General features: G+C 44.7%; 1 protein-coding gene across 10 annotated transcripts in view; it reads right to left on the bottom strand.

Annotated features, from left to right (window-relative positions):
* The window catches only part of LOC138480764 (uncharacterized), an 807,842-nt gene that overhangs the window by 36,030 nt on the left and 747,710 nt on the right, over positions 1–24,102 (bottom strand). For 8 of the 10 annotated variants that reach the window (XM_069612499.1, XM_069612500.1, XM_069612506.1 and 5 more), the window contains one exon: positions 5,218–5,343. The exons of the other annotated variants lie outside the window; for them this stretch is intronic. In XM_069612499.1, coding sequence (XP_069468600.1) covers positions 5,218–5,343 — 126 coding nt within the window. The remainder of the gene's footprint in view (positions 1–5,217; positions 5,344–24,102) is intronic. 10 annotated transcript variants of the gene reach the window in all.

The following is a 24,102-nucleotide window of genomic DNA, read 5'->3' as shown; positions in this document are numbered from 1 at the left end:
CTGTCCCGTCACCCACGGCCCGCCACAGATCAGGAACAACGCCACGCGACAGAGACAGATGAACACGTATGCCACGTAATCGTCTGCGCACAACCACGGGCCCTGACCTTGCAATCCTAATACACACCACCACCGCTATCCAGTCAGGTAACTGGAAAAACTTCCTCACCTCCATGGCCCAACGCACCACATCCGCTCAAACGAAACTTCGAGCACTATTCCGGGTCCGCCATGAGCTCTCAATCACCCCAGAAGGAGTGCTCCTCAAAGGCCACCGAATTGTGCTAACTGCATTACTAGAGGAGAGAGCACTCAAGCTAGCCCACAGCGGACATCAGGGCATCGTGAAGACAACGGCATACCTAAAATCCAGGATGTAGATGCCCAACATACAACAACGGGTAGTGGAGCTGTTGGACTCCTGTGCAGCCTGCCAAGCCTCCTGGAGGTATGAGCACCCAGAACCCATCATCAGCGCCCCAAGAAGCAACCAGCGATGGGAAGCCGTCAGCATGGACCACTGCACAATCGCCGGCGAAGGATACCTACTCGTTGTGATCGACGAATTCAGTAGATATCCTGAAGTAGAACACGTACCGTACACCAATGCAGAGACAATGATCTTCACATTGGAAAAGATTTTCCAAACATATAGAATCCCATCAAAAGTCAAGAGTGACAACGGACCACCGTTCACCAGCCACCGTTCACGTTCTTCAAAGACCTAAACGTAAGACACAAACGGATCACCCCAGGATGGCCACAAGCAAACGGCGACGCCGAAAGGTTCATGGGGTCACTCAATAAAGTTATCCGCATTGCCAAGGAACAGGGACATCCCTGGCTGAAGGCAGTCTATCGCTTCCTGAGGACCCATAGGCAGATCCCACACTCCTCTACAGGAATCAGCCCAGCTGCCCTCATGTTTGGGGTACCCATACAGACAGAACTCCCCATACACCCACAGTGGGTAGCCCCTGAACCAGACATCCCAGCTATAGACGCCATGAGATTGAGGCGAAATGAACAAGAGAGCATCACTCGACGGGCCAGCCACCGAGATCTAACACCAGGAGATACCATCATCGTCAAGAACCGGGCCATGCCCAAGAAGATGTCCCTCAACTTTGAATTCCAACCTTGGACAGTCAGTGCCGCAAAGCATGATTAGCGCCACCAGAGGAAGCGAAACAGTGACGAGGAACGCATCACATTTCCGGAAAGTACCACTCGAGCTGTGGGAAGAAAGCCTGACAGCCGGAAGGGAAGAGTCTGCAACACCTTGCACACCACGAGACCAGATGACACCCCGAACCTATGATACACCACGAGAAACAGAGACACTCCACCGGCAAGGAGATAGAACCAGACACGGGTCCCCTGTAGCAGACTATCCCGAGAGGGGAAATCCCCGGTACCACCTGAGAGAGCGGCCAAGACCATCATCCCGCCTCCAAGGATACGTGGTGGACGGAATCTACGTGCAGGCGAGCCTGCCCAGATGAGGTCCAGAAGGTTTGGAATGCACCACACCTGTCATATACATTTTGTTAATTGTTGTACAAACATCTCCAAGTTGGGGAGGAATGTGGTGTCACGTGCCAGGATACTTCCGGGTCACGTAACATCTGGAAAATAAAGGAATCACCGGAACTGCCGTTAGAACGGCAGTCCGGGTTTATGCACTGCAACGAGTGGTCGAGTGTTTATTTGCACGCAGCGACGCACAGCGCACACGGCCTTTGACAGGCTTACACTTGAAGTCGGGCCCTCAGCCATCAATATGCCCGACATCACACCGGGCTGGCCCCCAGCATGCGAGAGCAGAGGTTGGATTAAAAACAGAGCATTAGATGTGAAAGGGATGGAGGGAAGAGGAGTGTCGGCATGCTATCCAACCGACAGACGTAGAGATAAGGAGTGTGGGGACCGAAGAAGAAATTATGGGTGTGGCTTAGTGGACATGGGATTGTACAGACAAGTTAGTGGAGGACCAGAGTGGAAGTATAAGGAGGCAGTGCAATGTAGAAATGATGGGTGAGGCTTAGTGGACATGGGATTGTACAGACAAGTTACTGGAGGAAGAGTGGAAGTATAAGGAGGCAGTGCAATGTAGAAATGATGGGCGTGGCTTAGTGGACATGGGATTGTACAGACAAGTTACTGGAGGACCAGAGTGGAAGTATAAGGAGCCAGTGCAATACAAGGTCTTTGGTGACAAGAATGCAACATTTATAGTGCAATCGAGACTCACAGAGTTGAAGACAAATATAAATGCATGTATTGTAGTACAATTGGCATGTGCAGGGTCAGTCATAGTGGACCAAAATAGCATTACAGTACAGGTGAAATGTGCAGTGCCATAGCGGACCAAAAAAGTATCACGGTAAGACTGCAGAAATTATATTCTGGAATTTCTTCCAGAAATCACCCTGATACCCCATAGATGTATCTTACATGCTGCAAAAAATCTCCGAAATGCAATCTGCAAGCAAATTCGACCACATCACCTGATCCTCATAGAAATGTACTGACTCAAGCTAGAGGGTTTCACCTAGAAATCCTGCTGCACCATCTACTAATTCGTCACCTTCAGGGCCTGAACTACCTTGCTGAGAAGCACTGCATCTCTGGAGGCCTACAATCCACCAGAAGTAAGGACATGTGCAGACTTCAGCTCCACTGGTGTTGAAAGAAAAGAGCAAGAATGCTGTCATTCTCTGTCTATGGCCCCAGGCTCTGGCACCTCAGCCTGTCAACAACAGATTCAACCCTTCACGTCTACATTTCAGACAGGAGCTCAAGACCTGCTTCTTCAAGGATTGGCACCTCACTAACACGTAGGACCACACAACCTCCTCTCCCCACCTAACCTGAGAGGGGGCTATTGCCCCCGTGCCCCGTTTCCTCTGCTGGTTGCTTGCTGCCTGTCCTCCTTCCCCCATTGTTAGCTTTTTAGTCCCTTGTATCTTTGCTTCCCTCACGGAATACTTCCCCCTAAAGTGCTCCATTGCTTCTCAAAGTTAGATCCCTGCTGAATAAATAAGTTATTATTATTATTAATAATAATAATAATAATAATAATAATAATAATAATAATAATAATAACACAACTGAGATGGGCAGTGCCATAAGGGGCCAGGCATTGACTTGTATTTTTCAACAGTATTGCTCCCGAGCCATTGGAATATTGGTTCCATTGAATTATGTTGGTTGAGTAAAATCAATTTTTATAAAATACATGAATATATGGCTCATCCATACATTATTATCTGATAATGCCCCATCAGAGGTACAACCAAATTTTCCTCCTAAACATAAAAAGCGACTCTCGCTCGAAGGTCACTGGATAACCTCAATGGCAAGACTAAACCTATGGAAAGCCGACTGCACTAAGAATATGACAAAAATAGAATTTTGAGGAGATTTCCTTACAGGATCCTTTTTGAGTTTCATTTAATGAACCCTAAAAAATGGAATTCATCAAAGGGCTATTTCCTTTATAGAGACGCCATATGAAAATTAAAAAAATAAAACAGGTTCTCAAAATGTTTTGCCTTCCAAGCACTACAGACATCTACCTTGATGATCATTTCTGTCACATTGTTTCCATCCCAGCTTTTATAAGGAATGTTCTCACATCCCCAAGGACCATTCAATTGTCTCTTTATTCCGCAAACGCTGATAATTGGTTTGCATCCTTTATTAATTTCCTTCCTGCTTGTCGTAACTCTCCCAAAGCACAGACTAAGAAATACCAACCACTAACTGTAAGGGCCAGTGCATAGGATCCAACTGCCCATAAAGAAGAGTGAGGGAATGTGCAGGCTGCTCCTGACCACATTTTAGCAAGTCCTCGTCTTGCCTCCCCACACCTTTTTCTGAACTGGTTTCTATATTCCCACCAAATATTTCTCAGTGTATGGCTGCAGACTATCGTCATACCTCTGTCCAGCTTTGATTAAATCTTCTGATCAAACCCTTTCTCAGTCAAGTAAGATGTATTTGCAACGGGAGAACAGCGCTCTGCTAAGCAGGTGGCTGGAAAGCCAGGCGTGCCACACTGCGTACCTCCCCTTTTTCCAGCCACCCAAGTCCCTTCCCCGGCTGGCACCATCTTAATTGTGAGGATGAAAGAGGGGGCCTCTACCTGTTGCCTCCCCACAACCTCCCCCTCCCCTTCATGGCCAAAAAGATCTCGCACCCTTCCACTTCACCCTTTCTCCCTCCTCACTCACCTCCTGGTCTGGAGCATTGTGATCCGGTCCTGACGCTCCTTCAGACCACAGATGCCGCCATTGAAATAGAAAAGAGACTACATCCCTTTCCTATGGTATGGTGGTGGCCATCTTGTTTCTTTTTTTTTCTTCGGGAGATTGGGCTCTCACAAGCAGAGCCTGTCTGAGGGAATAAAAAAACTATTGCACTCCCGGAAACCCCCAGGGAGCGGATAGCAATTATTCACTTGTCGGGTTACGAACATGGGCAGGAATGGACCTCAGTCCTCAATGGGCCTGAGCAAATGCCACCCCTCAACCCCCCCCCCCCCACCCAGCGCTGGGGATGATAGCTACAATACCAAACTTTTCTGTTCATTGGTCACAACGCTGACCCCAAAAGGGGTCAAAAAGTGTGCATCTAAGATGTCCACCATATCGCCCTTTCAATGTAAAACATAGTACTGACCCATATTTGGATTTTTGGGCATGATCTGATTCTCTACATAATCAATGTCTATCCACAAACAGGGCTAAAATGGATTTGAAAAAATCTGTAAAATATAACTTGCAGTACAGCTGAATCAATCTGCATTGTATGCTGCCTGTAGGGCATTATGTGGAAAGCTAAGATTTTTACATCTGATAATAGAAATGAACATATACAGTAAACCAAGACCAAACTTATCAGGGTTCACATCGAGAGCTAACGATTCTTCCTTTGATGTCTTTAATGACAGGACTTGCACTAATGTCTACCTTTTCTTACTAGACTCTCAAACGTATAATTCAATATTCAAGCTCTAATGATGAAGCAGTCATGCACTGGACTCATAGTACTGCGTGGTTTAAGAACTCCTGTTCAAAATACCACGGTGTGCATTTGTTGAGGGGAATCAAGACTTCACGAGATGCAGGCACTCAGACACGTCACATTACCAGAGTAAGTGTACAAATTGAATGCTTTTCTTCAGTGATTTTGAGAGACTTGTTTACTCACAGGCTTTTTGTTCCTCCTGGCTCCAGTGTGCACGCATAGCAACAGCCACGCAGCTGAATAGAGCAAGGATGCATACTATGATAAGAATGATCACGTAGATTGGAATGCCATTGTAAGTTAGAGCATCTGTGGCAAGAGAGAGAAAAGGGTTTGGTGTAAGAGGATAGGTATGTTTAGTTGAAATATCAATGCAAATTTGAATTGCTCTTGAACAATAGATTACTGCAAATCTCAGATGTGCACCTCCTACTGTAACCCGATTCGCAAACTTCACAACTGATGCAAATGTTCAGATGTCGTGGGCATCTTTGAGGTTGCTCGCGTGCAAATGTGATCCCAAAATCTGCTGTAGGGTAACTTAGAGATGCTCCAGTTTTAGAGTTTGTGAATGAGTTACAAGGTCCCAGGTTCAAGAGATGCTTGTGGCCATCTCAGTTGCTTCACTACAAATCTCTGTGAATCAGGGCCAATGTTTCCAAACAAAAGACATTGGGCCTCATTAGGACCTTGGCGGCCCCGGAATGAACGTTGCCGGTAAGGGACCAGCACCGTTCATTCCATGGCGCCTCATTACGAGGTCTGCTGTGGGTCCCGCTCAGGACGCCTGGCCAGACCAGGCGTCTTTAGCGGGACCCGCTAGCAGACCAGGATGCTAACGTTGTTATCATCCTCCCCATTCCCATTTGAGCCCTAAGGGGGCTCAAATGGGAATGGCGATTAATTTTTACCGACGCCCAGAAAAGGGCAATAACCGGGTCCACCAAGGTCGGCAAGAACGGGTTATTGCCCTTTTCTGGGCTCTGGTAAAAATTAATTACCGGAGGCAGCTGTGCCCTTAATAAGGGCACGGCTACCGCCAGGGTCGTAATAAGGCCCATATTCTCAGTTGCGTAGACACATTGGGGGTTATTCTGAGTATGGAGGTAGCCATGCCGCTTTTAGCGGCATGGCAACCCCCATACCAAGTACCGGGTCCAGATTCCCTGAATGGGGAAATACTGGGCCATTCCGACCTTGTAGGGCCGGGTATTTCCCCATTCAGGGAACCCAGACCCTGTGCATCCCCATTCCCATTCGAGCCCCCATAGGGTTCAATGGGAATGGGGAGCATGCTGGACCGCTCGCGGGACCCGCTACGGACGCCTGGTTCTAGTGGGTCCCACGGACCTGGTAATGAGGCGGTAGGGGGTGAACGGGGGCCGGCAGCTCTACCGGCCCCATTAATCCCCTACTGCCAGGGTTGTAATGACCCCCATTGATTGTTAGCCATTCGCTTCACGCAGCGAACCATGTACATCTGTTATTGTAAACATCATAAGGATAGCTCAGTAAAAATGCATCCTGGTGACACAACTGGAACACTGGCCTGTTCAGGATGGATAATTGATGTAGGAAATTAATGCATAGCGCTGCGTGTCTTCCTTAGAAGGCTGAGGGCTGAAGCCGATGGACATGTTACCAAGGAAGAACCATTGTGGTGAAACCAGTGCAGGTGGAATAATGAGTTGTTATTTAGTGTAATAGCGGATATAGAATGCTACCAAAATTGGCACACTCCTGTGATCTTTGAAAAGAGGAGTTTGTAAAATCATTAACTCTCCTGGTAAAGAAATGTCTAAGAGAATGACAGAAAAGAAAGACTTTACTTCTCTGTTGGGAATGTATCGGAGTCAGCTCAACTCTCTCTTTATAATTTACATGGACTTGGTTGTACCTGAAACATAGACATCAAAGAGGAGCCACTGGGTGCGCTAAGAATAGGTTCTCCAGATGAGAATTTGCAATTGATCTTCAATACTTTTAAGTGCGGCTGCTTGAAATCTGTCAATTTCGAATCAGACCAAGCTGGACCTGATGGGAGAGATGGCCCAGGGGGTGCACATGGTGGAAATATGTCACACAACCACAGGCCTTGTTTGCATTCATGACTCTCCACGTAACCCATTTCATCTACACATTACAAGGCAACAAAAGATGTCCATATGTTCCTTTCAGATTCTTCCCCACAATCAGGGATTCCTCAAAAAGTCTCTCCCCTGCACAATGTACACTATCGAGGTGTTTCATCCCTCCGCCCCGTATGATGAATGTTTTAGGATCATGGTGGCTCGGCTGTATTAGCATTCAAATATGTGTGACTTGGCCTCCTTAAACCATACAATAGGAATGGCTGTACGGACTTGAAAGAAACTTATGTATGTAGGCAGGCACTGTAGGTGGAATTGGGACTCATGATCTGGAACTACTGAATTTCTTGAGACATTTCCTATCAACTCAAGGTTAAACATTTAGCGTGTTAATAATGTAAATAGAAGTCAAGGATTTGGTTGGTGGAGCTACCATATAAATGCATTATAATCTATCTAAATCGAATTCCCGGTTAGTTTCCTCTGGAGCGGGATTGCTGGGCTAAAAATCAATTCATTGCTCTTTCCGAATGACTATTCACCCCTTTTAGTCTTGTTGCTAACTGCTTAGTTTCCCGATCTTAATTCAGTGCTAAATAGACACTGCACATCATGTTTGTGTCTGCTGCCTTTGTAGATCACACAGGTTCCAGGGCAGGGTTATTTGGCTGAGTTTTCTGACCCATATCATTTCCCCGTATTAAAGGATGGTAATAGCTGTATACTTGCAGTGTTGCCTTTTTCACTATGTTAGTAGCCTATTGCACACCAAATGTAGCCTACTATTCCCTGAGCAGGAACAGGTGCCCACAAAATAGGAGTCAGGCTACCTTTCCCTGAACCTCCTTGATTTGGAAGGCCAGCCCATGGTTTGGAAGGTGCTTGGGATGTGTCTGGCTGGCTGGGGTCAATACCATCTTTTATGTGTGTGGAACTACATCAGAGTAGCTTACAGAAGAGGCTGCTGATTCTAGGTTCTCCTGAAGATTAAACTCTGTTGCTCTCTGACCCACGGAATTCTTTATGTGGTGCTTCCTCCTCCATCCAGTTGAAACAATGAGAGCATCTACTTGTGCACTGTTTGTGTGCTCCACTGAAACGCCTTACCATTTGTACCACTGATACAGATGTGGGAGCACCCTCCTCCTGCTGATGATTGAACGACATTGTTGCTGCTACCCTCTTGTATTGCTCCATCCAAGGGAAGGTGCTGGAGGAGGTAAAGAAGCTGGAAGAGATACTGGGTATTTACAGTTGTGGGGCTGGGAAAGGGAATGTGTCCAAAGGAGCAAATAACTCAAAGAAGAGAGGATAAGTGGGAAGGAGAGTACAGTGATGAGAGGTGGTTAAAGAAGGGGGGTGGAACAACAGGAAAGGGATGAGGGGTTCATACACGAGTTGATAAAGGAAGGGTGGAGTGGAGATCAGGAGAGAGATCGGTTGAATAGTTGTAGTATTTGACACATCTCTTTGCAGAAGATTCAACTTGCCCACAAAAGCATGCTTCTCAAGGACCCTGCCGGGATCCTACTATATTGACTGATCGACCGGCCCGAACCGTGAAGAGCTTGGTAGGGAACCAAGCACCACGTATGCAAAGAATTATTTTACCATAAAAGACCCATATACCAGACTACAGCCAAGCCCTAGGACAACATTTTGGAACCTTCACCAACTGCTTCTTTTACCAAATAGAGTAATTACCAGGGAAAGACACAGGGAGTTCTTCCAAGACACCTACAACAGGGTGTTCGAATAAGGGAACTATATTCAAGTTTCCCTCTTGTATAACTCACCTTTAATGTTACACGTTGAAACCTTAATTTTGTTTGTCATGTTGTTTAATGTTTTGTTTTTTTATTATGAATCATGAAGACAAATGGTTTTTCTTTGATCACGATATGTTTATTATGGAATGGAACACAGACTTCAATGTGGAGTTCAAACTGTCTTTGTATGAATCACTTTATTATTATTAATATGAATTAAAGAGCACATGTAAGTACAAGAATGTTTTTCCTCTCCAACTAGCTCAATTCTGCTAAGACTTCTACAAATAATCGAATTAGAGGATTGATGCAACTTAGAGATCACCCGGAAAGCAATTATCGAGTGATTATTCCTAAATAATGTTTCTGCTTAGACTGTTTACATACAGGGTGGGATACATCTATATTTACGTATTTGATCGACCGGGCATGCCATCATGGCCGAAGGAGCAGCCTCGAGGCTGCAGAGGCTTGAATCCCCCTCCAACCCACCTCCACTGTTCGGATTGGCCTTGGGCCGGAATATCGTCCTTCCAGGACCAGGAGCCAGGAGGCGATACCATCAGGCAATGCCAGCCCCCTCCAAGGGCACCATCTAAGGGTGGTATAGAAATCCCTGTCTCGGCCTGTTCAGACTTGGAGGGGCCCCTGCCATGCCACCAGTACCGCCACGAGTTGCTTCACCTCTTGGCAGGTGAGTTGCACCACTGCCCTGCGGTTCTCTTACCTTCTTGGTAAGAGAGACACACTTGTACTTTCTGTCTCCACATCCCTCCCTTGTCGCCTTAGTCCTCTTATGGATTCAAATTGCCCCCAGTGGCTTGGTGCCGCATCTACCCCAACGCGTGGCTGGCTTTGAGACCGCCTGCCAGCCTTATTCTCCTGATGCTACTGCCGGACCCTCCGCCTTGCCTGGTGATGATGACATGCCAGCTCCGCTCCCCTGTCCCCCCCATCCCCACCCGGCTTGCTGTATTTCCACTCACCTCTCCTGCTTGACGGCTCCTGGCAGTCACAGGAAAGGAGTTGCCCATATGTCTGACTACTTAGCACCAAAGCTATTAAAACCATCCTTTTCACATAAGGTCCTTCACATCAGCATGAATACTTAACATATGAACCACTGCATAATGTGTAATATAATGACCAAGTGCAATATCTGTAACAACAGTATTATGTTTCGTAATATTCATAATGTGTCAACGACTGCTACCATTCCTGTACCTGTGTACTAAGAACTAAGCTCTTGCAAGTAACAGCGCCTCAATGCCCCTGGGCTGCTTGCGCGCTATATAAATATAAATAAATAAATAAAGTAGTGAGGCTTGCCAGTATGCTTGTATGGATTCACCTACCTATTGTGCCCCTTGTTTGCATGCATGTCTGAAGTAGACCCTGCTTCGTCTGGTGAGGCTTGCCAGTTTATGTTTACTTACCTACTGTGTTCCTTGCCTGTAACTACCCGGCGTACCCTTATCCAGCCAGCGCTGTGTCTTGCATCGCACCAGCGTGCAACCACGGGATTGATTCTTGCAGCCCAGCGCAGTGTTGGCATTAACCTACCTTTATCCACAGATTGTCATTTCTCAGCCCTGCGCTGTGTTTCACATCTAACCTACTGAAACCACTGGAGGGACTTCTTGCTGATCTTCACCTGCAGCCCCATGCTGTTCAATGTACGTATGCATTGAGTCTATGCTATGCCTGTCTGTGCACCCACTCAAATTCTGTACACCTGTGGGCGCGGCTTTGCCAGTGTGTACACTTAGCTAGCTTTTGCCTATCATGCACCTGTGTACCTGATCTAGCCCCTCGCGCTACTAGGCATGGCTTCAGAACCTCTTGTAACCTCCCTATGTGATCTTGCATTTTACTAACTTGTACCCTCATACTTGTTTCCCCATTCCAGCCTTTGCTGTGTTGAACCTGTTCCACTTGCACTTATTCTACCATTTGCCTCTCTCCCTATCATTTCTCCCACCTCCCGACCTGCACTTTCCCCTCTACTCCCCTCTGCAGCACTTACATGATCCGAGTGTCTCAAGGCCTAGTAGGAATGTACCTGTTTTGCATTTTCTTGATCCCTATCCCCCTCTCCCCCATACTCCCCGCTGTCTTGATGTGCCTTGAAACACCAATATGCTGAATAGGCGCATTACAAATACCCAATACATATATTTAAAAAAACAAATAAGACAAGAAGTAGAAGATTGGGAAACCGGGATACGGTTAGAAGAGGTGATAGGCCATTTCTGGTTAAGAGAAGTTGAGCATCAGAGGCGTGTGGTAGGAAATGGGGAGTGTTAGGCAGAATCACACGCAGTACCCTTTGGGAACACTACATGCAATTAAGACTAGACGTGTTATTACAATTTCACCTTTGGTACAAGCCTGTACTACACAGTAAAGTGGTAGCAGTGGCTGAGCAGCCAGACTTATCTCAAGAGTAAAATGAGCAGTATCAATAGTTACACAAAGGATTCAATGACTCAAGGTTTCTGAGTAAAAGAATATATGTTTATTTACACAGTCAGTTGGAAAACATTCCACTAGCAAGAGCAGCTCAATATCACACACTAATACACTACAACACACCACCAATATGTTACTGAACAAGCTCAGCTACCCTGAAGTTGGAGCAAAATGGCACTTCAGTTACTTACAAAGGGGGTAAAAAGACAAGGTTATAAGAAATGCAGCCCAAATACTTTCATAGGCACGGCAAAGGGTTTCAGTTAACTACAACCAGCAATTTAAATCAATAGGCCTGGGCAAAAGTCAATGGTGCAGACTCTTTGTATAGGATAGCACAGTTATGGAAGATAACGGTGAAGTCTTTGCTACGGTTTTTAGAAGAATTTGGCCAGGTGAAAAGCTAGACAAATGTTTAGGGAAGGACAAGCATTCAAAGAAGGGAATGTTTCACAAACGTTCTCCGTGGCCGAAAAGATTTCCGGACCGCTTTACACAGTACCTTTAAAGTGAAGAAGAGCTGAAGCTGAGGCAGTTATTCCTGGCAGTTTGAGCACACCTCGTGGTTTCTGTGCTTCAGTCGTGGGGACAAGGAGGACGTCGGGAGGTTCCTGCACTGCCCAGGCAAGAGGCCACAAGCTTGGCTAAACGTCGGTTTAATGTGCAAGTGCCTTAAAGACCACAAACTGGTATCCTTACCACTGGCTACCGGTTTTCCACAGCACTCTGCAGAAAATTTGACCAGGAGGGGACGGTGTCCAGGCGGCTTACGAGTTGGCTGTTCCCACCAAACTCAAGGGAAGAAGTTAACCTTGAATGGCTTCTTTGTATATCGAGTTTCAGGCAATTCGGACCTGCAGCAGGGCTTCACCAGTCGTCCAGGAGTTGCAGCAGTCCTCTTCCTTCAGCTCTTCTTCGGTTCTTTCATTCCAGTGGTCGACTAAGCTTTCCAAGTCCCAGAGACCTGCTTTTAAACAGTTTTCCCCCATTCATTCCAGCCTGGCTGTAACTCACCCAGCAGGGTGGCTGTCCTTGCCGGACAGCCAGCCAGCCATTCACGCCAGAGTGCATTCAGGTCTCCTAGGAGATTAAGCACAGGGAGTTTCGGGCACCTCCCTCACATCCTGTCCACCCCAGACACTCAGGCGCAAGAGGAGGGCTTCAGCACTGAAGCCTGCCAAAGGCCAACGAAAAAAGGGACCAAACCTGGTTTGGCATGCAGAGACAAACACAAGAAGCACCTTTCCTAAAAGAAACAGCGACAAAAGTCGACCGGAGTCTGTTTTTACAGATAGGTCTTGGGCTCCATCTTGAAAAACATGGCTGACCCGATTTTTAGCTACCGTTGTTCGCGATAGGGAAAAATCCTGGTAGTTTGATTTAAACCACTGCCACCAGCCACTTAAAGTAGGAAAGGGTAATATTTGACTGTTACATGAGTGTTTTTACTCAGGCGAAGCTAGGCAACCTCTCCAGCACTCTATAGGAAGATAGTGTGTGCTGGGTCTGTAATTTTAAAAAGACAAGTAAAGTCAATTTAACTTTACATGCTCCGGGAGACAGTAGTCAGTCCCAGAGAAGGTATTTAAACCTTGAGGAGTCTTAAAGACACCCCTGTGCCACTGCACTGAAGGTGCTGTGTGACACACAGAAAAAGATGCCTATGGAGTTGTTTTAAAACTCCTTAACCAAAGAACACAAAAGTAAAACACATGTCAAAATACATGGAAGAGTGGGAAAAAAAGGCTTACACTCTTCCCAGGTAGAAAAACAAATCCTAGAAATCCAGCAAAGCTGCTTGGGCTCTCAAAAGGTAAGAGAAATTAGCACATTTTGACAATTCTCCCTACCAGGGAGGAGGCAAGATGGAAAGGGACCATAGGAGCGAGTGTTCGGGTAGTTGGTCACCGTCCTGTCCTATCCACCTGTCCATCCAGGACTTTGGGGCCTATCATGTGCACTCCCCAAGACCATCTTTCCCTGCATCCAAGATTCGGAGGCTTCCACATAATTAGAATGCCTCAAGGTGCAAAGGCTGGAGATCCTAGAGGAGGACAAGAGACCATCATCCAGTGAGAACTGGCCGAGAAAGAAGAGGAGAGAGAAAGGGAAGACCTCATAGTGAATGAAATTTTTCTACTGATCCATGGACCCTGGGAGAATACAGGTATCAAACAGTGTGGAACATAAAGAGTCATACTCATTCTGTATACTACAAAGTAATGACCTGGGACAGAAACCCCAATACATTTTGAGGCTGTAGGAAAGGATTTTGGGTTTTTTAGTTGCCTTGGACTGTTAGTTAAAAATCACCTGACCTATCCTGCCAGATTTACTTTTTATATATTTATATACTTATTTGTTCCTGACAGCACTCTTCATAGATTTAACTTAGAATCTACTACTCCTAAGTTTATGCAGCCTTTGCATATTAATATTTGCAAATAATATGACCTGAAACCTCCTCATTCATAGACCTCTATCAACTCCAAATTACTCGTATAGCATTCCATTGCTTCTTAGATGAGTTTGTTCTGTATAAACCCAAATAAAAATGAAAAAAGAAGTGTTTATTATCCCCCCCACACACACTGTTATACTTCCCTAATTCTCTATGTTGAATGTACGTTTTATGCATTTGGTTATTGAACGACATCTTCTATATAACTAACTTCAGCCACGACAACCCACATATGCACCATTGACCCATGAACCCATTCTTCCATTTTCACCAGCTGTATCCACATCTTGGGTGCTTTTAAATTCCTATGCTGGTTCCCGTTTCAGTGTCTGGGAGCTTAACCTGCAGGACATTTTTTAAACCACTGGAACTGTGACACTCTTGAAACCCAAACTTTGTAATCACCCCTGAAAATTGTCTGTGGCATGCCAACTTATGCTTGGATCTTCCCTGGAAGTGTCCCACTTAGTTGCCTGCTGTATAAGGTAGGCCCAAAACCTGATCCACAGGGGGGTCAACAATATCTGTACAGTTTGCAAGAAAAACAAAGTTTTATTACATGCAAATATGGCCGGAGTGTCAGTCTGTCCTGTAGAGCTGAAAACTGAAACGCGCTTGACATGCCTGTTCAAAGTTACATCTTTTAAAGTGGCAAACCCCACATTAGCATAAGCAAAATATATCAGGTGCAAAATAATCCCAGTTTCCCCATTTGCTAACGCCTATACAAAATTCTAAACATTCCCTATAGTTCATTACCCCATTTGTCGTGCATATCTAAATACAAACCCTTGCAAGATAACCTTATCATGCAGTCAGCAGAAAACACTGATGTGATTGGTTCATAACCCTCAGTTAAAGTGTTACAACAATGTATTCTCTTATAGGTCAAGACAATTTTGGACAACTTGTAATGTACATACCTCCGAGAGGACCCAATCAGGGAGCTAGTGTGAACAATGAGTTCATCCCTGCCAGGTAATACAATGGCTTCCTCATGAGACTAGACAGTTAGGCACATCCGAATGGCTTCTTAGATCTTGCAGCTGTATTCTTTAGGCATCACCACTTGCGAATCCTGTCTGAGAACACGTTGCACCCCTAGCAGGCCTCCAACTTTATCTCTCTTGGGACTCAGGTGCTTTATAAAAACACAGTCGAGGCACCACTTTTGGGGATGAATTTCCCATATTTGTTCACTCTATTTAATCAAACACCTGAAGTTGAAATGTTCTTATCCTTTTTAGTACCTTAGCACAGCGCAACTGACACCAAAAAGGCAACTTGGTGCTAATGACTGAGCAGACACCGCAACCAAGCAAGGAAATTAGAAGAGCAAAGTTTTTAAAGCCCTTCTAAATAGCAAATGAACAGCCGTAGAGTAAAGCGCACTAGGCAGAGTGTTCCACAGCTTGGCGGCCCTCACCGAAAATGAGCGCCCGTCAATGCATGCAAAGTGAAATCTGGGCACAGCAACAAGAAAATGGTCCTTCAATTTGACCAGGAACAGAAGGCCAAAATGTGGTCCAACCTCATGAAAGGCCCTGTGTACCAAACACAGAGCCTTAAAATGCACACGTTTTACCACTGGCAGCCAATGTAAAGCACTTGGAACAGGCGAGATGCGTGCCCAGAAGGAAGCCCCAGTGACCAGCCGGGAAGAAGAGTTCTGCAAAATTTGGAGGCGTTGCAGCAAGTAGTCAGGTTGTGTGCAAAATATAAAGAATTGCAATAATCAATCCAATTAAGGACCAAGGCTGCAACCACCAGAGCACGAAGATGATCAGGAACTTATTCTAAAATGTTTCTAAGGATCCTGAGCTTGAAGTGGCCAGTCTGACATCCTGAACTAATCTGAGAGGACATAGAAATATAAGCAGAGATTTTAACTCTGAGATTCTTGACAACAGGGGCAGCTGCAGGAAAATAACCAAAAGAAGGAGGCCACAGTGACGGGATGCAAGAAAAAGCGACAGGCGCAGAGCCCACAACCAGAACCTCAGACTTATCCCCATTCAACTTTAGCCAATTGTCGCTCATCCAGCCACCCACGACCTGATCTGAGTATCATCAGCATAAGAGTAGCATCTGAAGCTGTGGGAGCAGATAAGAGCAACAAGTGGCTAGATGTAAATGTTGAACAGGGTGGGTGAAAGGGCAGGCACCTGAGGAACCCCACATACCACAGACCAAGACAGCGGAGAGGAATGGCTGCAGGGATAGCAACTGAGAGTGATCAGACCAAAAGGACTGGAACCATGCAAGAACAGGACCAGGGACCCCAGCAGTGGATAGACGACTGATCAAGATGGAGTGGACAACAGTATCAAAAGCAGCTGAAAGATCCAACAGGATCAATGCCGGCACTCCACCCTGATCTGAGATCAGTTTAAGGTCATCGAGTACCAAGACCAAAATGGTCTCGGTACCTCAGCCAGATCTAAAACTCGAATGAAATGCATCAAGCAAAGACGTGTCTTCACAAAACCATCCAAGCAAAGGAAAAATGGAAGAAGGCCAAAAGATGGCAGGAACCAAAGGATCAAGAGAAGGCTTCTTGAGCAACGGAATCACCATAGCACATTTAAGCTTGGCAGGGATAATCCCAGTCGAGCAGGAATGATTAATAGCAGTCGTGATGTTCGAGATAATCGAGGGCATAATCACTTTCACAATTCTCAAGGGGATAGCATTATTAGGCTAGGCATATTTCATCCTCTCCGCCGCTCAGATAATGCCAACATCAGAGAAAGAAGGGAAAGAGTCCCAGCACAAACTGGCCATAGGCAGAGGCCCAGAGGCCTGATCATCAGCAACAGCCACAGGAGGAACCACAGATCTAGGGTTGCGAGTAGAGGAGATATGGTCACGAATATCTGATATCTTATGGATAAAAAAGTCAGCAAGGGAGTCGCAGAGCACCTAAGAAGGAGAAATGGAATCAGCAGAGGACACCTTACTAGAAATTGAATGGATGACCCTAAAGAGTTCTTTGGGCTGATTAACAGACCTCTCAATCTGGGAAGTAAATAACTTTTGTTTAGCCAATTTAATGGGCGGATGATAGCTGGAGTTAATGGCACAAAAAGCAGCTCTATCCCGAGAAGGTTAGAAAGAGCACCATTTCATTAATAGAGGCCACAAGGTGAGAATGATCGACCAACCGCCAGTTACATTTCCACACTTTCTGATTACAGGAAGTGGGAGCGTAGTCAGCAAAGTTATAAAAGAAAGGAATGACAAAATGATCGGACCAGGTAATCCTGAGAGTAGTAGAAACTGCTACCATGTCATGTTTCACAAAAACCAAATACAAGTGATTGCCCAGAATATGTGTGGATTCAGTAACAAGTTGCATCAAAGATAAGTCATCCATAGCATCATAGACTTGGCAGAAATGCAGTCAGCTGGGTCATTATACATATAGTTGAAATCACCAGCAACAATCAAATTATTATACTGGAGCTGCAGCGATGCTACAAGATCAGTAAAGGCATCAGTAAAAGTAGGATCAGATCCAGGGGGCGATGAACAATGAGGAAGTAGAAAGTCCTAGACAGGGAGAGAGCCATGTGCACCAACAGTGCCTCTATCTTCAAATTAACCTGCAAAGGAATCATCATAGATGAAAACCTGGTATTAAAAATGAAATCAACACCACCACCGGGGCAACTTGATACCTCATCCGACCTCAGTATATTATGGCCGTCCAGAAGCATAGCCACCATAGAAAGACTCTGCCAGAAGGAGCGTAGAAAAAATACTATGCTACAAGTAAATTAAAGTTGCAAATAAAGTTGGAAAAGAATCACAACATATGCAACAGATGGAAAGTTTAGGGAAAAGGGAGCACCCACATGAAATAATAGAATTAAAATCAGCACAAATAAAGCAATCAAAAAAGCAGCGCTTTCAGCGGCAACAATGCAGACAAATTGTCTGGCTACTTTACAATGGGGGCACTAACGTTTCAAACGATATCTCGATATCTTGGCAGTGCTGGACACCAGGCACTGTTCTCATAAAATATCATCCTTCAGAGCTGCAGTACTTAATCTAATCAACCAAAACTAACATTAATTTTGCAGCTCCAGTGCGTTGCCCGACCTGACACAATTAACTGCTTTCTGTGCTGCGCGTCTCCCTCCTTCCCTTAGCCTTGGCTGTCTGATCATTCTCTGGGGAATGATGTATACATTCTAAATAAATGCACAAAGCAAAAGCTTCCAACGGGCAGCATAATTCTATAACTCAAGAAAAAGAGATTGAGTCCTAGAGTTGGAACACTCCTGCGCTAGACTCTAGCTATTTAGTGCTGTTACAAGAATTACTGCAAGGTCTTAGGTTTGCGTTGAGGTGAAGCCCACACCTCCTTCTATGTTTAGGAAAAAGGGGGTTCCTGGCTACCTAGCAATTTTGATTTTCAGAAACATTCGATTTTCCACACTCTTTGCAGTTTTTAACAAGTGCAGATTTATTAATATATTTGGTATGGACTTGCAGTCCTAGTGGTGGTCAGCCATACCAAATATATAAATAAATATGCACTTGTTAAAAACCTCAAAGAGCGTGGAAAATCAAATTTTTCCAAAAATCTGAATTTCGAGGTAGCCAGGAACCCACTTTTTCCTAATTCAATAACTCCAACAAGCAACAATTTCTAGTGAGGCCTAATCCAAAATGGCAGAACCCTTGCTACAGTGGCACACAGCCTGCATGATCCTCAAACACAACATTTACCCTATCTTGCTGCTGGACACTTCAATTGTCTTTTACTGGATTACAAAAACTGTGCTGGATTTAAAATAAAAGAGCACATCCTTAATACAACCAAAGCACAATATAAATCCTACTACCTAGACAACTATTAAACAACGCCCATGATCTAACCTCTAATATAATAAGAATGTTTCCCCTTTTTTCATCGTGGAAGGCTCGGTGATGCTCTCTGAAATGTGTCAAAGCTAACTACAAATAGCACGTGATCAGAACTGCCAATCCAAATGGCAAAATACTGACACTAAATAACTAACTCTCTTTGCTAACACAATTTGCGCAGCCTAAACCTCTTTCCACAGTTGGGGTATTGTACTTGCATCCCAAAACCCACCCCTTTCATTCATTTTTCCTATAAGATTTATCCATTGGAACAAAAACCTTACACATGACATAAGGTTTCTCCGCTCTGGGCATATTATTCTGGGGTACATATTATGTTATGTTAAATGGGCTTGTACCGTGCACTGCGGACACCTGCATGGTCTCTTGGCACTCTGGCGGATCTGGAGTGCAAGAGGGTGGCAGTGTTTCTTAGCAGGACTGCGGGAGAAGAGCAAGAGAGCTGTGATGTGCTGCTGGCAGTTTTTGTTCAGAGAATCCAATCACTAAGTGTAGGTGCGTTTTCGGTTGGTAGGAGTCATGTGGTGTTCAGGTCAGATTGTGTATGGTTTCCCTCCTTGTCAGAGTTTTGTGAAGTGCATGTGGTTGTGGTGCTTTAGAGGTATGGTTGTGTTTAGTTCAGAGTTTGAGAAGGCGTATGCAGAGGGGTGAGATTCTATTATGGTAAGTTAGTGGCAATATATTTCCTACCCCCGACATTCTGACTAAATGCAACCCATATCCCTTTCCCTGTCCTGGAAGAGCGACGGTTGCTGCAGAGATGTTGGGCCGATGGTGTCTGTTGCAGCTGGCTGTTGTGAATTCGTAGACACTTGTTAAGTCCTTGAGGTATCCCTGAAATTCATCTCCTAAAATAATTGCTCTTCTGTGGGCTTCGAAGTCTGTACATGCAGGTGCAGATGTGAGTGGTGTGTGCAGCCTCCTTTCTATTACAATCTTATGGTGGGCCAAGTGGTGTTCTTTCCCTGGCTATCCTGAGTCAAAAAATAGCTAGGGAGAGACAGTGGAGCCAATTCTTACCCTACCCAGAGAGTGGCACATTTTTGACAATTGTTGCTTCAATAAACCATTAAGATGGTCTAAAAATCTGCTTGCTTGTGGGTGGTAAACAGATTGCTGCGTCATTGCTGTAAGAAATTGGGTCTGTATAATGCATATGGGACACACATTTTATCACAGCAACAACTGAGGGACCTGTTAATGCATCAATTAACATAGCTAATAATGCTACAAGGGTGTTCCAACCCTCTCCTGTGCCACCTGGACACTCCTGAGTGTACGGTAGAAGTAACATATGCTGAGTTAGAATAAATGCTAACTGAAGTGCCTTTTGACATCTTCAATTCTTCTATGAGTGCTATACGCTTGGCTGCTAATGCGGAATAATGTGTAGACAATCTCTTTTTGATCATGACATCATACTCTCCATCTACAAGGCTCACTACTGCTGCACCAGTGTGTCTCTATCCCATCTCTTGATCAACCACAGATGAACCATCAACGAAAAGCACCTACCCCTCCTCAAGTGCTACTCAATACTTATATGTTAACTAAATCCATTTGTAACACTGTTAAACATACTCAAGAACTCACAGTACCCCTCAGGTAATCTTGTGAGCTGGAATATTTTCCCACAGTAAGTAAATCCTGTGAAATAATGGGAATCAGGGTGCAACGGAATGGAGAAGAATGTATTCTAGAATATATCATATCATATAATTCTTGAGATCTGTCACAACAAAGTGTATTACCTCAGTGGGTATGTTGAAAGGAATCCAAGCACAATTGAGTATCACTGGAAATTCTGCCTCTACAATATTGTTTAACATTTGTAGGTCCTGCAGCATCCTCAAGGATGAACCCTTCACTTTTGTCACAGGGTATGTGTCTGTCGCATGGGGACTCTCATAGCTGTATTATGCCTTGTTGCAATAATGCTACAATGGTGTCATAGCTCCCTTCATCTGCTTCTCTTGATATGGGGTAACACAGCACCTTGCTTAACCATGATGCAAAATGCCCCATGCTTTTCAATAGTCCTACATTGTGTGGGTTGCACAAGACACTGGGTGCTTTCTCCATATCCTCCTGTAAAATTGATGGCAATGTTTTAGCAATGAACATAGTGTGTGGAACCTCTCTGTGTTGTATCATAATTTGGTAGTGTATGTACATATCAAAAATAATTTCTACTGTGTCCTCAAACAACTGTTCGCCAGACATTTGTCTTAGTGGCTGTGTTTGCCATTCACACCCTTTCTCATCTGTTCCCATCAGAATGGTTTTGTCCTTTTTTTGTGATCACTGCTTCCAAATCTAATGTAATGATTGCGCATTGGGGCATGTTCCTCGTGGACAGCTGGCCTGAATAAAAACTCTACGGGCATAAGTAATGTCCTATCCTTTATTCCAGATACCCATCCTAAGAACACTGTCACCCCATAAAGAAATCTGGATATAAGGACACTTCTCTTGTGCCACTGTCTCTGTAAATCGCTCTTATTATTGCAGCAACACTTGCATGGTATATGCCTGGTGTTGGGCACACTACACCTCTCTCTGTAAATGCAATGGTCATGTTTAATTTGGGAGGTACCTGCCCAAGAGGTTGACTAGGGTATCCTTGGAGTACAGAAAGGTACCCGACACCTCATGTGTACCTATGGTGATGGGTAAATCTTCATTGAAAGGAACCAAGATAATTGCCCCAGAGAATCCCTGCATTTCCATGATCTTACCTGACAAGGGAGACTTTCCTTCTGTAATGCAGGATTTTGAGCTCCTGTGTCAACCAAACATGTGAATGTTTTATTTCCTATCCTCACTCCTACATGGGGTTCCTCTTCCGGGTCAGTAATGACTGACAGAATTGGACACATCTGTGGGTTCTCCTATTGGATCCATGCATTTGGTACAGGCAGCGGGAAGGGTTAGCCCCCTAAAACACTTGCTCATGTCTAATGTGTTACTGTACCTTGTGGCAGGAGATTCTGTGTAGGTGCCTGTTACGGCATTTGCTGGTAGGTTTGTGCAGGTAGTTGTTGCATGTACAACTATTTGGCATTTGGTGCTGGGTACTGAATTGGCTGTATAGGCGTTAGGTACTGGTAGTGTGGTTGTAATGGGTCGCATGCTTGCATGGGACTTGGGGCATATGGGATAACTGGGGGCTGCATCTTCAACAGGAGGTGACAAGTGAGCACAAATATTTATCCACTAGGATAGGTGTGGATCATAAGAATAGGGTGGTTTGCTTCTACTTTCTCATGCAAAATGTCCCATCTTCCCAGAGGACCAACATTGTCCTCCAAACCTAGGCCTCAACCCTCAAGTCCACACCTGTGCCTTTCTGAAATCCTCCTGTTCCCCATGGAAATTTCCAATTTCTCTTCTCTCTTCCATAGACTCCTCAGCCCCTTCCTGCATCTTCCCCAGGTTGTGCTGCCTTTCTTTGGGACTAATGATCACAGCTCCTTCAACACTCAGTTTAGCTAATTACTTCTGCACCAGTTTTGCTTCTGCCTTTTGTGCCTATTCTGCTGTATCCTTTTCCTTCTCTTGTCTATTTCTGCAATGGCGCACTATATGTGCCTGGATTTCAGCCCATCTGTTTGCTGCAATACCAACCACATTATCTGAATCATTTTGCACTTCCTTTGGAAGACCCTTACGTAACACGTGATAAAATATAGCTGTCTTCTTGTCCCATGATTCGCCTGGTTCCACTCGCTACATCTCCTGAATCCGATTAATATACAGTGTGGGGTCCTCATCTGCCTTCATGGTGCGGATCATAATTGAGTTTGTCTGGTGTGTCTGGGTATGCTGCCCTCAAAGCTTTCATACATGTGTTCAACAGTTGTTAAATGGTGCTCCATCATGATCATCACTATTCATCTGAACTCCTGGATATCCCACCATCTTCTATATTTAGTCCACTTGCTCTACTACAGTGCGGAAAACAAACTATCCATGTCTCCTACAGCTAATGTGATCCCTGCTGTCTGCTTTTCTAGTGCATATATCTACTTGCCTGCCCCCGCTTAGAGGGTAGTGCCTTCATTAAGTTATTCCAATCCATATGAGGCCAAGGCCCGTATCTTACCTTTTGCTATTGCCACTCGGCACTGACACGTTCTAACCACGTGCCCCCTGGTGTCCCTGTCCTCTGTTCTGGCCCTTGGTCTACCCCTGTAAGAAGATTCAATTCAACACTACAGCTAAGTCAATGCCTAGTCTGGGATACTGAATGGAAACCCTTATTGATATATCTTTATGTCCAGTTCATGAGTTCTGGGTGACTACCCCTATATAACACCCCTCTCTTAGAATCCCCCTGACCCCACTGAGCCAAGAAGTAGTTCTGTTTTGCAAGTTTAAAAGGTTTATTTGAGAATTTAAACAATATATATATATATCACACTTTATAATAAATTAATATCTGATAGTACACTTAGACATATGATGTTGATCAACAATGGGTAATCTGGCACTAGCACACTTCTTTACAATCAATGAGGAGTTAGTATAGGATGGATAAAGTAGCAAAAATACTTTTACGATTTCAAGGGAAAAGCAATGAGGAATAAAATGCAGTACAGAAATACTTGATATGATTTTAGCAAAAGATAAGATAATCACTTTTTCTCTGGCAATTCACCCCTCTCCCCTATGCAATGTAAGACATGGAAGTAGATGGAAAGAGGAGCACACAGTTCTCAGGAATGCAAACAAATACAATACGAAATTCAGTTCCACACCAGCAAGCTTAGAGAAAACCGGTATGAGTTTTAAAACACAGGCCCAAGTGCTTTGAATGTGGTGGCAATGATGTGAGAAATATGCTGAAAATGCTTTTAATTCCCTTTAGGAGGTTCAGGGTGAGTGAGAGATACTTGGGATGAGTTCAGTCTCACTTTAGCAATGATTCAGAGATGGTGATTAAGAGGCAAACAAATTTTTAGCAAGGAAAGAAATGACTGCTGATGGTTACACGTGGCTGGATTTTTAACCAAATCGCAAATCGCGGTAAAATTCACGAGTGCGTGAATCGTAATTACGGCAAAAGTATAAGCAAGTCGGTTCTAGGTTCATTGGAAAGCTGAGATTCTACGCTTTCAGAGGAAAGTTAAATTTCGTTCCTATCCCAAACGGTTCCAGAGATACGGACGATTAAATAAAGGTAGTTTTTCGGATTTAAAGTAAACTCAAAATGACAGGTGACAGCTTGCAGCTTCAGAATTGACAGGTGACAGTTGTGCAGCTTTACAAATGACAGATGACACGATTTCTAGGAGGCTGTTCTACTTAGGTTAAAATAGTTTAGATTAGATTATTTTAACTAAGAGATTGGTTCTGCACAGTTCTGCTAGGTACT

The sequence above is a fragment of the Ambystoma mexicanum genome, chromosome 5p, assembly GCF_040938575.1.
Source record: "Ambystoma mexicanum isolate Mex_15411 chromosome 5p, UKY_AmexF1_1, whole genome shotgun sequence".
NCBI classification, from domain to species: Eukaryota; Metazoa; Chordata; class Amphibia; order Caudata; family Ambystomatidae; genus Ambystoma; species Ambystoma mexicanum.
Note: the sequence above shows the minus strand (reverse complement) of the source record. Positions and strands in the feature narration are given on the sequence as shown.